We start from the raw sequence: 17,592 nt of genomic DNA on the forward strand, positions 1-17,592 counted from the left end.
TCTCTGTCACCTCCTCCAGACCCAACACCATCCACTATCTCTGTCACCTACTCCAGCCCCAACACCATCCACTATCTCTGTCACCTCCTCCAGTCCCAACACCATCCACTATCTCTGTCACCTCCTCCAGCACCTACACCATCCACTATCTCTGTCACCGACTCCAGCCCCAACACCATCCACTATCTCTGTCACCTCCTCCAGTCCCAACACCATCCACTATCACTGTAACCTCCTCCAGCCCCAACACCATCCACTATCTCTGTCACCTCCTCCAGTCCCAACACCATCCACTATCACTGTAACCTCCTCCAGTCCCAACACCATCCACTATCTCTGTAACCTCCTCCAGCTCCAACACCATCCACTATCTCTGTCACCTCCTCCAGCCCCAACACAATCCACTATCCCTGGCACCTCCTCCAGCCCCAACTCTATCCACTATCTCTGTCACCTCCTCCAGCCCCAACACCATCCACTATCTCTGTCACCTCCTCCGGCCCCAACACCATCCACAATCTCTGTCACCTCCTCCAGTCCCAACCCCATCCACTATCTCTGTCACCTCCTCCAGCCCCAACACCATCCACTAACTCTGTCACCTCCTCCAGCCCCAACACCATCCACTATCCCTGTCACCTCCTCCAGCCGCAACACCATCCACTACCTCTGTCACCTCCTCCAGACCCAAGACCATCCACTATCTCTGTCACCTCCTCCAGCCACAACACCATCCACTATCTCTGTCACCTCCTCCAGACCCAAAACCATCCACTACCTCTGTCACCTCCTCCAGACCCAACACCATCCACTATCTCTGTCACCTCCTCCAGCCCCAACACAATCCACTATCCCTGGCACCTCCTCCAGCCCCAACACCATCCACTATCTCTGTCACCCCCTCCAGCCCTAACACCATCCACTATCCCTGTCACCTCCTCCAGCCCCAACACCATCCACTATCTCTGTCACCTACTCCAGCCCTAACACCATCCACTATCTCTGTCACCTCCTCCAGTCCCAACACCATCCACTATCTCTTTCACCTCCTACAGCCCCACCTCCATCCACAATCCCTGTTACCTCCTCCAGCGCCAACACCATCCAATATCTCTGTCACCTCCTCCAACCCCAACACCATCCATTATCTCTGTCACCTACTCCAGCCCCAACACCATCCACTATCTCTGTCACCTCCTCCAGCCCCAACACCATCCACTATCTCTGTCACCTCCTCCAGTCCCAACACCATCCACTATCTCTGTCACCTCCTCCAGCACCTACACCATCCACTATCTCTGTCACCGACTCCAGCCCCAACACCATCCACTATCTCTGTCACCTCCTCCAGTCCCAACACCATCCACTATCTCTGTAACCTCCTCCAGCCCCAACACCATCCACTATCTCTGTCACCTCCTCCAGCCGCAACACCATCCACGATCTCTGTCACCTCCTCCAGCCCCAACACCATCCACTATCTCTGTCATCTCCTCCAGCCCCAACACCTGCCATTATCTCTGTCACCTCCTCCAGTCCGAACACCATCCACTATCCCTGTCACGTCTTCCAGCCCCAACTCCATCCACTATCTCTGTCACCTCCTCCAGACCCAACACCATCCACTATCTCTGTCACCTACTCCAGCCCCAACACCATCCACTATCTCTGTCACCTCCTCCAGTCCCAACACCATCCACTATCTCTGTGACCTCCTCCAGCCCCAACACCATCCACTATCTCTGTCACCTCCTCCAGCACCTACACCATCCACTATCTCTGTCACCGACTCCAGCCCCAACACCATCCACTATCTCTGTCACCTCCTCCAATCCCAACACCATCCACTATCTCTGTAACCTCCTCCAGCCCCAACACCATCCACTATCTCTGTCACCTCCTCCAGCCGCAACACCATCCACGATCTCTGTCACCTCCTCCAGCCCCAACACCATCCACTATCTCTGTCATCTCCTCCAGCCCCAACACCTGCCATTATCTCTGTCACCTCCTCCAGTCCGAACACCATCCACTATCCCTGTCACGTCTTCCAGCCCCAACTCCATCCACTATCTCTGTCACCTCCTCCAGACCCAACACCATCCACTATCTCTGTCACCTACTCCAGCCCCAACACCATCCACTATCTCTGTCACCTCCTCCAGTCCCAACACCATCCACTATCTCTGTGACCTCCTCCAGCCCCAACACCATCCACTATCTCTGTCATCTCCTCCAGCCCCAACACCATCCACTATCTCTGTCACCTCCTCCAGCCCCTACACCATCCACGACCTCTGTCACCTCCTGTAGCCCCAACACCATCCACTATCTCTGTCACCTCCTCCAGCCCCAACACCATCCACTATCTCTGTAACCTACTCCAGCCCCAACACCATCCACTATCTCTGTCACCTCCTCCAGTCCCAACACCATCCACTATCTCTTTCACCTCCTACAGCCCCAACTCCATCCACAATCCCTGTTACCTCCTCCAGCGCCAACACCATCCACTATCTCTGTCACCTCCTCCAACCCCAACACCATCCATTATCTCTGTCACCTACTCCAGCCCCAACACCATCCACTATCTCTGTCACCTCCTCCAGCCCCAACACCATCCACTATCTCTGTCACCTCCTCCAGTCCCAACACCATCCACTATCTCTGTCACCTCCTCCAGCACCTACACCATCCACTATCTCTGTCACCGACTCCAGCCCCAACACCATCCACTATCTCTGTCACCTCCTCCAGTCCCAACACCATCCACTATCACTGTAACCTCCTCCAGCCCCAACACCATCCACTATCTCTGTCACCTCCTCCAGTCCCAACACCATCCACTATCACTGTAACCTCCTCCAGTCCCAACACCATCCACTATCTCTGTAACCTCCTCCAGCTCCAACACCATCCACTATCTCTGTCACCTCCTCCAGCCCCAACACAATCCACTATCCCTGGCACCTCCTCCAGCCCCAACTCTATCCACTATCTCTGTCACCTCCTCCAGCCCCAACACCATCCACTATCTCTGTCACCTCCTCCGGCCCCAACACCATCCACTATCTCTGTCACCTCCTCCAGCCCCAACACCATCCACTATCTCTGTCACCTCCTCCAGCCCCAACACAATCCACTATCCCTGGCACCTCCTCCAGCCCCAACTCTATCCACTATCTCTGTCACCTCCTCCAGCCCCAACACCATCCACTATCTCTGTCACCTCCTCCAGCCCCAACACCATCCACAATCTCTGTCACCTCCTCCAGTCCCAACCCCATCCACTATCTCTGTCACCTCCTCCAGCCCCAACACCATCCACTAACTCTGTCACCTCCTCCAGCCCCAACACCATACACTATCCCTGTCACCTCCTCCAGCCGCAACACCATCCACTACCTCTGTCACCTCCTCCAGACCCAAGACCATCCACTATCTCTGTCACCTCCTCCAGCCACAACACCATCCACTATCTCTGTCACCTCCTCCAGACCCAAAACCATCCACTACCTCTGTCACCTCCTCCAGACCCAACACCATCCACTATCTCTGTCACCTCCTCCAGCCCCAACACAATCCACTATCCCTGGCACCTCCTCCAGCCCCAACACCATCCACTATCTCTGTCACCCCCTCCAGCCCTAACACCATCCACTATCCCTGTCACCTCCTCCAGCCCCAACACCATCCACTATCTCTGTCACCTACTCCAGCCCTAACACCATCCACTATCTCTGTCACCTCCTCCAGTCCCAACACCATCCACTATCTCTTTCACCTCCTACAGCCCCACCTCCATCCACAATCCCTGTTACCTCCTCCAGCGCCAACACCATCCAATATCTCTGTCACCTCCTCCAACCCCAACACCATCCATTATCTCTGTCACCTACTCCAGCCCCAACACCATCCACTATCTCTGTCACCTCCTCCAGCCCCAACACCATCCACTATCTCTGTCACCTCCTCCAGTCCCAACACCATCCACTATCTCTGTCACCTCCTCCAGCACCTACACCATCCACTATCTCTGTCACCGACTCCAGCCCCAACACCATCCACTATCTCTGTCACCTCCTCCAGTCCCAACACCATGCACTATCTCTGTCACCTCCTCCAGCCCCAACACCATCCACTATCTCTGTCACCTCCTCCGGCCCCAACACCATCCACAATCTCTGTCACCTCCTCCAGTCCCAACCCCATCCACTATCTCTGTCACCTCCTCCAGCCCCAACACCATCCACTAACTCTGTCACCTCCTCCAGCCCCAACACCATCCACTATCCCTGTCACCTCCTCCAGCCGCAACACCATCCACTACCTCTGTCACCTCCTCCAGACCCAAGACCATCCACTATCTCTGTCACCTCCTCCAGCCACAACACCATCCACTATCTCTGTCACCTCCTCCAGACCCAAAACCATCCACTACCTCTGTCACCTCCTCCAGACCCAACACCATCCACTATCTCTGTCACCTCCTCCAGCCCCAACACAATCCACTATCCCTGGCACCTCCTCCAGCCCCAACACCATCCACTATCTCTGTCACCCCCTCCAGCCCTAACACCATCCACTATCCCTGTCACCTCCTCCAGCCCTAACACCATCCACTATCTCTGTCACCTCCTCCAGTCCCAACACCATCCACTATCTCTTTCACCTCCTACAGCCCCACCTCCATCCACAATCCCTGTTACCTCCTCCAGCGCCAACACCATCCAATATCTCTGTCACCTCCTCCAACCCCAACACCATCCATTATCTCTGTCACCTACTCCAGCCCCAACACCATCCACTATCTCTGTCACCTCCTCCAGCCCCAACACCATCCACTATCTCTGTCACCTCCTCCAGTCCCAACACCATCCACTATCTCTGTCACCTCCTCCAGCACCTACACCATCCACTATCTCTGTCACCGACTCCAGCCCCAACACCATCCACTATCTCTGTCACCTCCTCCAGTCCCAACACCATCCACTATCTCTGTAACCTCCTCCAGCCCCAACACCATCCACTATCTCTGTCACCTCCTCCAGCCGCAACACCATCCACGATCTCTGTCACCTCCTCCAGCCCCAACACCATCCACTATCTCTGTCATCTCCTCCAGCCCCAACACCTGCCATTATCTCTGTCACCTCCTCCAGTCCGAACACCATCCACTATCCCTGTCACGTCTTCCAGCCCCAACTCCATCCACTATCTCTGTCACCTCCTCCAGACCCAACACCATCCACTATCTCTGTCACCTTCTCCAGCCCCAACACAATCCACTATCTCTGTCACCTCCTCCAGCCCCAACACCATCCACAATCTCTGTCACCTCCTCCAGCCCCAACACCATCCACAATCTCTGTCACCTCCTCCAGCCCCAACGCCATCCACAATCTCTGTCACCTCCTCCAGTCCCAACACCATGCACTATCTCTGTCACCTCCTCCAGCCCCAACACCACCCACTAACTCTGTCACCTCCTCCAGCCCCAACACCATCCACTATCCCTGTCACCTCCTCCAGCCGCAACACCATCCACTACCTCTGTCACCTCATCCAACCCCAACACCATCCATTATCTCTGTCACCTACTGCAGCCCCAACACCATCCACTACCTCTGTCACCTCCTCCAGACCCAACACCATCCACTATCTCTGTCACCTCCTCCTGCCACAACACCATCCACTATCTCTGTCACCTCCTCCAATCCCAACTCCATCCACTACCCCTGTAACCTCCTCCAGCCCCAAAACCATCCACTACCTCTGTCACCTCCTCCTGCCCCAACACCATCCACTATCTCTGTCACCTCCTCCAACCCCAACACCATCCATTATCTCTGTCACCTACTCCAGCCCCAACACCATCCACTATCTCTGTCACCTCCTCCAGCCCCAACACCATCCACTATCTCTGTAACCTCCTCCAGTCCCAACACCATCCACTATCTCTGTCAACTCCTCCAGCACCTACACCATCCACTATCTCTGTCACCTACTCCAGCCCCAACACCATCCACTATCTCTGTCACCTCCTCCAGTCCCAACACCATCCACTATCTCTGTAACCTCCTCCAGCCCCAACACCATCCACTATCTCTGTCACCTCCTCCAGCCGCAACACCATCCACTATCTCTGTCACTTCCTCCAGCCCCAACACCATCCACTATCCCTGTCACCTCTTCCAGCCCCAACACCATCCACTATCTCTGTCACCTCCTCTAGCCCCAACACCATCCACTATCTCTGTCACCTCCTCCAGACCCAACACCATCCACTATCTCTGTCACCTCCTCCAGTCACAACACCATCCACTATCCCTGTCACCTCCTCCAATCCCAACACCATCCACTACCCCTGTAACCACCTCGAGCCCCAACACCATCCACTAGCTCTGTCATCTCCTCCAGCCCCAACACCATCCACTATCTCTGTCACCTCCTCCAATCCCAACACCATCCACTATCTCTGCAACCTCCTCCAGCCCCAACACCATCCACTATCCCTGTAATCTCCTCGAGCCCCAACACCATCCACTATCTCTGTCACCTTCTCCAGCCCCAACACCATCCACTATCTCTGTCACCTCCTCCAGTCCCAACACCATCCAGAATCCCTGTCACCTCCTCCAGCCCCAACACCATCCACTATCTCTGTCATCTCCTCCAGCCCCAACACCATCTGCTATCTCTGTCACCTCCTCCAGCCCAACCACCATCCGCTATCTCTGTCACTTCTTCCAGCCCCAAAACCATCCACTATCTCTGTCACCTCCTCCAGCCCCAACTCCATCCACTATCTCTTTCACCTCCTCCAGCCCCAACACCATCCACTATCCCTGTCACCTCCTCCAGCCCCAACACCATCCACTATCTCTGTCACCTCCTCCAATCCCAACACCATCAACTATGCCTGTAACCTCCTCGAGCCCCAACACCATCCACTAGCTCTGTCACCTCCTCTAGCCCCAACACCATCCACTATCTCGGTCACCTCCTCCTGTCCCAACACCATCCACTATCCCTGTCACCTCCTCCAGCCACAACACCATCCACTATCTCTGTCACCTCCTCGAGCCCCAACACCATCCACTAGCTCTGTCACCTCCTCTAGCCCCAACACCATCCACTATCTCTGTCACCTTCTCCAGCCGCAACCCCATCCACTATCTCTGTCACCTCCTCCAGCCCCAACACCATCCACTATCTCTGTCACCTCCTCCAGCCCCAACACCATCCACAATCTCTGTCACCTCCTCCAGTCCCAACACCATCCACTATCTCTGTCACCTCCTCCAGCCCCAACACCATCCACTATTTCTGTCACCTCCTCCAGACCCAACACCATCCACTATCTCTGTCACCTCTTCCAGCCTCAACACCATCCACTATCTCTGTCACCTCCTCCAGCCCCAACACCATCCACTATCTCTGTCACCTCCTCCAGACCCAACACCATCCACTATCTCTGTCACCTCCTCCAGCCCCAATACCATCCACTATCCCTATCACCTCCTCCAGCCACAACACCATCCACTATCTCTGTCACCTCCTCCAGTCCCAACACCATCCACTATCCCTGAAACCTCCTCCAGCCACAACACCATCCACTATCTCTGTCACCTCCTCCAGTCCCAACACCATCCACTATCCCTGTAACCTCCTCGAGCCCCAACACCATCCACTAGCTCTGTCACCTCCTCTAGCCCCAACACCATCCACTATCTCTGTCACCTTCTCCAGCCCCAACACCATCCACTATCTCTGTCACTTCCTCCAGCCCCAACACCATCCACTATCCCTGTCACCTCTTCCAGCCCCAACACCATCCACTATCCCTGTCACCTCCTCCAGCCCCAACACCATCCACTATCTCTGTCACCTCCTCCAGACCCAACACCATCCACTATCTCTGTCACCTCCTCCAGTCACAACACCATCCACTATCCCTGTCACCTCCTCCAATCCCAACACCATCCACTACCCCTGTAACCAACTCGAGCCCCAACACCATCCACTAGCTCTGTCATCTCCTCCAGCCCCAACACCATCCACTATCTCTGTCACCTCCTCCAATCCCAACACCATCCACTATCTCTGCAACCTCCTCCAGCCCCAACACCATCCACTATCCCTGTAATCTCCTCGAGCCCCAACACCATCCACTATCTCTGTCACCTTCTCCAGTCCCAACACCATCCACTATCCCTGTCACCTCCTCCAGCCCCAACACCATCCACTATCTCTGTCATCTCCTCCAGCCCCAACACCATCTGCTATCTCTGTCACCTCCTCCAGCCCAAACACCATCCGCTATCTCTGTCACCTCTTCCAGCCCCAACACCATCCACTATCTCTGTCACCTCCACCAGCCGCAACACCATCCACTATCCCTGTAACCTCCTCCAGCCCCAACACCATCCACTATCTCTGTCACCTCGTCCAGCCCCAACACCATCCACTATCTCTGTCACCTCCTCCAGCCCCAACACCATCCACTATCCCTGTTACCTCCTCCTGCGCCAACACCATCCACTATCTCTGTCACCTCCTCCAGCCACAACACCATCCACTATCTCTGTCACCTCCTCCAGTCCCAACACCATCCACTATCTCTGTCACCTCCTCCAGTCCCAACACCATCCACTATCTCTGTCACCTCCTCCAGTCCCAACACCATCCACTATCCCTGTTACCTCCTCCAGCGCCAACACCATCCACTATCTCTGTCACCTCCTCCAGCCCCAACACCATCCACTATCTCTGTCACCTCCTCCAGCGCCAACACCATCCACTATCTCTGTCACCTCCTCCAGCCCCAACACCATCCACTATCTCTGTCACCTCCTCCAGTCCCAACACCATCCACTATCTCTGTCACCTCCTCCAGCCCCTACACCATCCACTATCTCTGTCACCTACTCCAGCCCCAACACCATCCACTATCTCTGTCACCTCCTCCAATCCCAACACCATCAACTATGCCTGTAACCTCCTCGAGCCCCAACACCATCCACTAGCTCTGTCACCTCCTCTAGCCCCAACACCATCCACTATCTCGGTCACCTCCTCCTGTCCCAACACCATCCACTATCCCTGTCACCTCCTCCAGCCACAACACCATCCACTATCTCTGTCACCTCCTCGAGCCCCAACACCATCCACTAACTCTGTCACCTTCTCCAGCCGCAACCCCATCCACTATCTCTGTCACCTCCTCCAGCCCCAACACCATCCACTATCTCTGTCACCTCCTCCAGCCCCAACACCATCCACAATCTCTGTCACCTCCTCCAGTCCCAACACCATCCACTATCTCTGTCACCTCCTCCAGCCCCAACACCATCCACTATTTCTGTCACCTCCTCCAGACCCAACACCATCCACTATCTCTGTCACCTCTTCCAGCCTCAACACCATCCACTATCTCTGTCACCTCCTCCAGCCCCAACACCATCCACTATCTCTGTCACCTCCTCCAGACCCAACACCATCCACTATCTCTGTCACCTCCTCCAGCCCCAATACCATCCACTATCCCTATCACCTCCTCCAGCCACAAGACCATCCACTATCTCTGTCACCTCCTCCAGTCCCAACACCATCCACTATCCCTGTAACCTCCTCCAGCCACAACACCATCCACTATCTCTGTCACCTCCTCCAGTCCCAACACCATCCACTATCCCTGTAACCTCCTCGAGCCCCAACACCATCCACTAGCTCTGTCACCTCCTCTAGCCCCAACACCATCCACTATCTCTGTCACCTTCTCCAGCCCCAACACCATCCACTATCTCTGTCACCTCTTCCAGCCCCAACACCATCCACTATCTCTGTCACCTCCACCAGCCGCAACACCATCCACTATCCCTGTAACCTCCTCCAGCCCCAACACCATCCACTATCTCTGTCACCTCGTCCAGCCCCAACACCATCCACTATCTCTGTCACCTCCTCCAGCCCCAACACCATCCACTATCCCTGTTACCTCCTCCTGCGCCAACACCATCCACTATCTCTGTCACCTCCTCCAGCCACAACACCATCCACTATCTCTGTCACCTCCTCCAGTCCCAACACCATCCACTATCTCTGTCACCTCCTCCAGTCCCAACACCATCCACTATCTCTGTCACCTCCTCCAGTCCCAACACCATCCACTATCCCTGTTACCTCCTCCAGCGCCAACACCATCCACTATCTCTGTCACCTCCTCCAGCCCCAACACCATCCACTATCTCTGTCACCTCCTCCAGCGCCAACACCATCCACTATCTCTGTCACCTCCTCCAGCCCCAACACCATCCACTATCTCTGTCACCTCCTCCAGTCCCAACACCATCCACTATCTCTGTCACCTCCTCCAGCCCCTACACCATCCACTATCTCTGTCACCTACTCCAGCCCCAACACCATCCACTATCTCTGTCACCTCCTCCAATCCCAACACCATCAACTATGCCTGTAACCTCCTCGAGCCCCAACACCATCCACTAGCTCTGTCACCTCCTCTAGCCCCAACACCATCCACTATCTCGGTCACCTCCTCCTGTCCCAACACCATCCACTATCCCTGTCACCTCCTCCAGCCACAACACCATCCACTATCTCTGTCACCTCCTCGAGCCCCAACACCATCCACTAACTCTGTCACCTTCTCCAGCCGCAACCCCATCCACTATCTCTGTCACCTCCTCCAGCCCCAACACCATCCACTATCTCTGTCACCTCCTCCAGCCCCAACACCATCCACAATCTCTGTCACCTCCTCCAGTCCCAACACCATCCACTATCTCTGTCACCTCCTCCAGCCCCAACACCATCCACTATTTCTGTCACCTCCTCCAGACCCAACACCATCCACTATCTCTGTCACCTCTTCCAGCCTCAACACCATCCACTATCTCTGTCACCTCCTCCAGCCCCAACACCATCCACTATCTCTGTCACCTCCTCCAGACCCAACACCATCCACTATCTCTGTCACCTCCTCCAGCCCCAATACCATCCACTATCCCTATCACCTCCTCCAGCCACAAGACCATCCACTATCTCTGTCACCTCCTCCAGTCCCAACACCATCCACTATCCCTGTAACCTCCTCCAGCCACAACACCATCCACTATCTCTGTCACCTCCTCCAGTCCCAACACCATCCACTATCCCTGTAACCTCCTCGAGCCCCAACACCATCCACTAGCTCTGTCACCTCCTCTAGCCCCAACACCATCCACTATCTCTGTCACCTTCTCCAGCCCCAACACCATCCACTATCTCTGTCACTTCCTCCAGCCCCAACACCATCCACTATCCCTGTCACCTCTTCCAGCCCCAACACCATCCACTATCTCTGTCACCTCCTCCAGCCCCAACACCATCCACTATCTCTGTCACCTCCTCCAGACCCAACACCATCCACTATCTCTGTCACCTCCTCCAGTCACAACACCATCCACTATCCCTGTCACCTCCTCCAATCCCAACACCATCCACTACCCCTGTAACCACCTCGAGCCCCAACACCATCCACTAGCTCTGTCATCTCCTCCAGCCCCAACACCATCCACTATCTCTGTCACCTCCTCCAATCCCAACACCATCCACTATCTCTGCAACCTCCTCCAGCCCCAACACCATCCACTATCCCTGTAATCTCCTCGAGCCCCAACACCATCCACTATCTCTGTCACCTTCTCCAGCCCCAACACCATCCACTATCTCTGTCACCTCCTCCAGTCCCAACACCATCCACTATCCCTGTCACCTCCTCCAGCCCCAACACCATCCACTATCTCTGTCATCTCCTCCAGCCCCAACACCATCTGCTATCTCTGTCACCTCCTCCAGCCCAAACACCATCCGCTATCTCTGTCACCTCTTCCAGCCCCAACACCATCCACTATCTCTGTCACCTCCACCAGCCGCAACACCATCCACTATCCCTGTAACCTCCTCCAGCCCCAACACCATCCACTATCTCTGTCACCTCGTCCAGCCCCAACACCATCCACTATCTCTGTCACCTCCTCCAGCCCCAACACCATCCACTATCCCTGTTACCTCCTCCTGCGCCAACACCATCCACTATCTCTGTCACCTCCTCCAGCCACAACACCATCCACTATCTCTGTCACCTCCTCCAGTCCCAACACCATCCACTATCTCTGTCACCTCCTCCAGTCCCAACACCATCCACTATCTCTGTCACCTCCTCCAGTCCCAACACCATCCACTATCTCTGTCACCTCCTCCAGTCCCAACACCATCCACTATCCCTGTTACCTCCTCCAGCGCCAACACCATCCACTATCTCTGGCACCTCCTCCAGTCCCAACACCATCCACTATCTCTGTAACCTCCTCCAGCTCCAACACTATCCACTATCTCTGTCACCTCCTCCAGCCGCAACACCATCCACTATCTCTGTAACCTCCTCCAGCCCCAACACCATCCACTATTTCTGTCACCTCCTCCAGCCCCAACACCATCCACTATCTCTGTCACCTCCTCCAGTCCCAACACCATCCACTGTCCCTGTCACCTCCTCCAGCCACAACACCATCCACTATCTCTGTCACCTCCTCCAGCCCCAACACCATCCACTATCTCTTTCACCTCCTCCAGCCCCAACACCATCCACTATCTCTGTCACCTCCTCCAGTTCCTGCTCATCTTCCTTTTTCATTGTGACTATTCCAGCCCCAACACCATCCACTATCGCTGTAACTTCCTCCGTCCCCTAAAGCTTTCTCTATCTCTGTCACCGCCTCCAGCCCGTAAAGTGTTCTCTATGCCTGTAACCACCTCCAGAATTCCCTCCCAAAAATTCCCTCTGTCAGCCTCCCTCTCTCTCTGAAAGATTCACATTCTCCCCCCAGTCTCTCTCTCCCCCCAGGCTCTCTCTCCCCATGCTCTCTCTCTCCCCCCAGGCTCTCTCTCCCCCCAGGCTCTCTCTCCCCCCAGGCTCTCTCTCTCCCCCCAGGCTCTCTCTCCTCCCAGGCTCTCTCTCTCCTCCCAGGTTCTCTCTCCCCCCAGGCTCTCTCTCTCCCCCCAGGCTCTCTCTCCCCCCAGGACTCTCTCCCTCCCCACAGGCTCTCTCTCTCCCCCCAGGCTCTCTCTCCTCCCAGGCTCTCTCTCCTCCAGGCTCTCTCTCTCCCCACAGGCTCTCTCTCTCCCCACAGGCTCTCTCTCCCCCCCAGGCTCTCTCTCCTCACAGAGTCTCTCTCTCCTCCCAGGCTCTCTCTCTCCCCCCAGGCTCTCTCTCCCCCTAAGCTCTCTCTCACCCCCAGGCGCTCTCTCTACCCCCAGGCTCTCTCTCCCCCCAGGCTCGCTCTCTTCCCCCAGGCTCTCTCTCTCCCCCCTTGGCTCTCTCTCTCCCCCCTGGCTCTCTCTCTCCCCCCTGGCTCTCTCTTCCCCCAGGCCCTCTCTCTTTCCCCAGGCTCGCTCTCTCCCCTCAGGCTCTCTCCCCCCCCAGGCTCTCTCTCCCCCCAGGTTCTCTCTCTCCCCCCAGGCTCTCTCTCCCCCCAGGCTCTCTCTCTTCCCCCAGGCTCTCTCTCTTCCCCCAGGCTCTCTCTCTTCCCCCAGGCCCTCTCTCTTTCCCCAGGCTCGCTCTCTCCCCTCAGGCTCTCTCCCCCCCCAGGCTCTCTCTCCCCCCAGGTTCTCTCTCTCCCCCCAGGCTCTCTCTCCCCCCAGGCTCTCTCTCTTCCCCCAGGCTCTCTCTCTTCCCCCAGGCTCTCTCTCTTCCCCCAGGCTCTCTCTCTTCCCCCAGGCTTTCTCTCTTCCCCCAGGCTCTCTCCCCCCCCCAGGCTCTCTCTCCCCCCAGGCTCTCTCTCTCCCCTCCGGCTCTCTCCCCCCTCCAGGCTTCTCTTTCCCCAGGCTCCTTCTCTCTCCCCCAGATTCCCTCTCTCTGCCTCCAGGCTCCCTCTCTCTCCCCCAGATTCCCTCTCTCCCCCAGATTCCCTCTCTCTCTGCCGGGCTCCCTCTATCTCCCCCAGATTCCCTTTCTCCCCCCAGACTCTCTCCCTCCACGCTCCTCTCTCTCTGCCAGATTTCCTCTCTCTCCATCAGAGTCTCTCTCTCCCTCCAGACTCCCTCTCTCTCCCAGGGCTCCCTACTCTTGCAAGGCTCTCTCTCTCTCTCTCTCTCTCTCTTTCTCCCCCTCCCCCAAGCTCCCGCCCTCTATGATTAAGACACAATGTCGAGACTCCCTGATTGGCCGAGTGTTGGGTCATCGATCGGAGTTCAGCTGTTCTTGGATCGCGTCCCTGTTGTCATGGTAACAAAGCTCAGCCAGGTCCCAAATACAACACAGTTGAGGCTATGAGGCTGGAATTTGCAGCATTTGATGCCAAACTTTGTCAAGTTGGGGCGGTCACACTTACGGCATTGATCCCGGACAGTTGCTGGGAGAGCTGAAGAACAATTGCGATGAAGATTGGTTGGCGATACGACGCCACCTTGAACAGCTGAGCTATGGTAACCTTGGGCTCCATGTCCATTTTCCTCTTTTCTTCCTTCATCTCCATCAGTGATTTAGTAACATCCTGTCTCCCTGTCAACACTCTCAAACCTGCAAGGGACAGGGCAGATGTAAGAGAAAGGAAACCATTTTGTCGTCTTCTTTTTTGGGCATGTTTAGTGGACTTCAAACGTTCTTGAATCGGAGGGAAGTGGGTTCGAATCTCACTCTAGAGATTTCAGCATAAGGTCTCAGTCCAACACGTTCCCGAGTGATACCGAGTGAGGGCTGCACTGTCGGACGTACTGACCGCTTGCTGAGATGTTAAACTGGGTAACTTGTACACCATTTCAGATGGACTTAGGTTCCCACAGTCACTCCTGAAAAAGTAGCCCTCGGGTCCTAGCCCTGATACTGATCCCTCAACCAGCATCATTCAAAAACCATCACTGCTGGTGGGATCTTGCTGTGCGTAAATGACTGCTGCATTCCCCTTATTTCAATGGTGACTATGCCACACACAAAACAGCTATTGGCTGGGAAGGGGTTTATTTTATTTATTCACATGGTGTGGGTAGGCCCAGGATTTATTTCCTGTCCCTAATTGCCCTGAAAGCAGTTAAGAGTCAACAGTGTCATGATGGACACCCAGTGGAGATGCCATGGACATGCAAGCCCATCAGAGGTTGGTGTGGCGATGGTTGGGGGGCATGACAGAAGGGAGGCCTCCTGGGAGGCCATAGATCACTCACACTTTTTGGCTTTGCCCTCTTGGTTGCGGACGATGTAGAGGTAGCGCGGACTCTCCGGGCACAGTGGCAGGAGCATGGCCTGCAGAACGGCGGGGAACACTGTCACAGCCAGCAGCAGGGGCCAAAGTTCATCTGTCCCCAGGATGACGTCCAGGCCGAAGATCTGAACAAGATACACAAGGGAAACTTGTCCATTAGGCTTTAAGCCAGGGCTGCTAGTAGGCCCGTTTCCATGACAACAAGTTGCTACGCTCTCTCTCTATTCTGAATCCATTTATTTCAACTCACCAACCTTGTGTTAAACGTACTCATGTGTTAAACATCTATCGCATGTTGTATACACATTAGCCCTGTTCTTTGTACATGGGTGTCCCATTGAAAATAGCAGCAGTAGTAGGCGATTTCAGACCTTTGAGTTTGCTCCCCATTCAATATGATCGTTGCTGATCAGTACCCTATTCTTGCTTTCTCCCCTTCACCCTTTGGTCCCTTTAGCCCTAAGAACTAAACTATATCTAATTCCTTCTTGAAAACATTGAATGCTTTGGTCTCAATCACTTTCCGTAGGAGAGAATTCCACAGGCTCACTACTCTCAGGGTGAAGACATCTCTCCTCATCTCAGTCCTCAATGGCTTAGCCCATATCCTTTGGCCCTGGTTCTGGACTCCCTGGTCAGAGATAATCAGAAATATATTCAAAGAGTCTGACGGCAAGGAGATAGCCCCTTTGGTCCAAATTGGTCCATCCCGACTAAAACGTTCATCCACGCTAACCCCATTTCCCTGCACTTGGCCCATACCTTTCTAATCCTTTCCTGTCCATGTATTTGCTCAAATGCCTTTTAAATGTTGTTCATGTACCCGCCTCAACCACTTCCGCTGCCAGCTCATTCCATATGCGTGCCACCCTCTGCGTAAAAATGTTAACCCTCAGGTTTCCTTTTATTCTTTCCCCTCTAACCTTAAACTGATGCCCTCTAGTCTTCGATTCCCCAATACTGATTGGAAAGGACTGATTGCATTCACCCTATCCATGCTTCTCATGAGCTTATACACCTCTATCAGATCCCCTCCTCAGTCCCCTACACTCTAAAGAAAAAAAGTCCTAGCTTATCCAACCCCTCCCTATAACTTTATGGGTGGCACGGTGGCACAGTGGTTAGCACTGCTGCCTCACAGCGTCAGAGACCCGGGTTCAATTCCCGACTCAGGCGACTGACTGTGTGGAGTTTGCACGTTCTCCCCGTGTCTGCGTGGGTTTCCTCCGGGTGCTCCGGTTTCCTCCCACAGTCACAAAGATGTGCAGGTGAATTGGCCATGCTAAACTGCCCGTAGTGTTAGGTAAGGGGTAAATGTATGGGTGGGTTGCGCTTCGGCGGGTCGGTGTGGACTTGTTGGGCCGAAGGGCCTGTTTCCACACTGTAAATAATCTAATCTAAACTCAGACACTTGAGCCCTGGCAACATCCTTGCGAATTTCTTCTGCACTCTTTTCAGTTTAATAATAACATCCTTCCTATAACAAGGTGACCAAAACTGAACACAATACTCCCAGTGCGGCCTCACCAACATCCTGTATAACTGCAACATAACTTCCCAATTTCTATACACAATGCCCTGGCTGATGAAGGTCAGTGTGTCCAAGGCCTTCTTCCCTGCCCTGTCTACCTGGGACTCCACTTTTGGAGAACCGTGCACCTGAACTCCAAGGTCTCTCTGTCCCACTACACTCCTTAAGGTCCTACCATTCACCATGAAACCCCTCCCTTGATTTGACTTTCCAAAAGGCAAGATCTCACAGTTATCAATATTAAACTCTGTTTGCCATTTCTCGGCCCACCTCCCCAGCTGATCCTGCTGCAATTTCTGACAACCTTCCTCACTGTCCATGAATCTGCCTATTTTAGTGTCATCAGTAAACTTGCTAATGATGCCCTTGTACGTTCTCATCCAAAACATTGATATCGATAACAAACAGCAATGGGCCCAGCTCCGACCCATGAGGCATTCCAGTCTGACAAGCATCCTTCCACTATTACCCTCTGCTTCCTGCCATCAAGGGAACTTCTTTCCTGCATTTTCCAAGCCTTGTCCTGTTCGAATTTTATCAGTCTCTGTGACATTCCCCCCTCATTCTTTTGCATTCCAGTGAGTAGAGTCCTAATGGATCCAGTCTTTCCTCGCAAGTCAGTTCCAGCCATATCAGGAATCAGTTTGGTGTGTCCTGTTCCCTTTGCACACAGTTTCCCTGCTCAGCCCCAGGCTTCCCCGTAAATGAACCCAGAGAATGCTGGAGGAACTTGACAGGTCCAGCAGTATCCGTGGAGAGAGAAATGGAGTTAATGTTTTGAGTCTGGTAAGAGTCCTCTTC

General features: G+C 54.5%; 1 protein-coding gene across 1 annotated transcript in view; it reads right to left on the reverse strand.

Annotated features, from left to right (window-relative positions):
- The window catches only part of LOC122546276 (solute carrier family 2, facilitated glucose transporter member 4-like), a 177,927-nt gene that overhangs the window by 71,067 nt on the left and 89,268 nt on the right, over positions 1 to 17,592 (reverse strand). Inside the window, exons 6-7 of the mRNA XM_087982704.1 lie at positions 15,223 to 15,385; positions 14,394 to 14,581 (exon numbers count right to left, since the gene is read on the reverse strand). Of these exons, the coding sequence (XP_087838830.1) occupies positions 14,394 to 14,581; positions 15,223 to 15,385 (351 nt within the window). The remainder of the gene's footprint in view (positions 1 to 14,393; positions 14,582 to 15,222; positions 15,386 to 17,592) is intronic.

The sequence above is a fragment of the Chiloscyllium plagiosum genome, unplaced genomic scaffold, assembly GCF_037043375.1.
Source record: "Chiloscyllium plagiosum isolate Xiang-an unplaced genomic scaffold, Cpla_swu_hap1 HiC_scaffold_44, whole genome shotgun sequence".
Lineage (NCBI taxonomy): Eukaryota > Metazoa > Chordata > Chondrichthyes > Orectolobiformes > Hemiscylliidae > Chiloscyllium > Chiloscyllium plagiosum.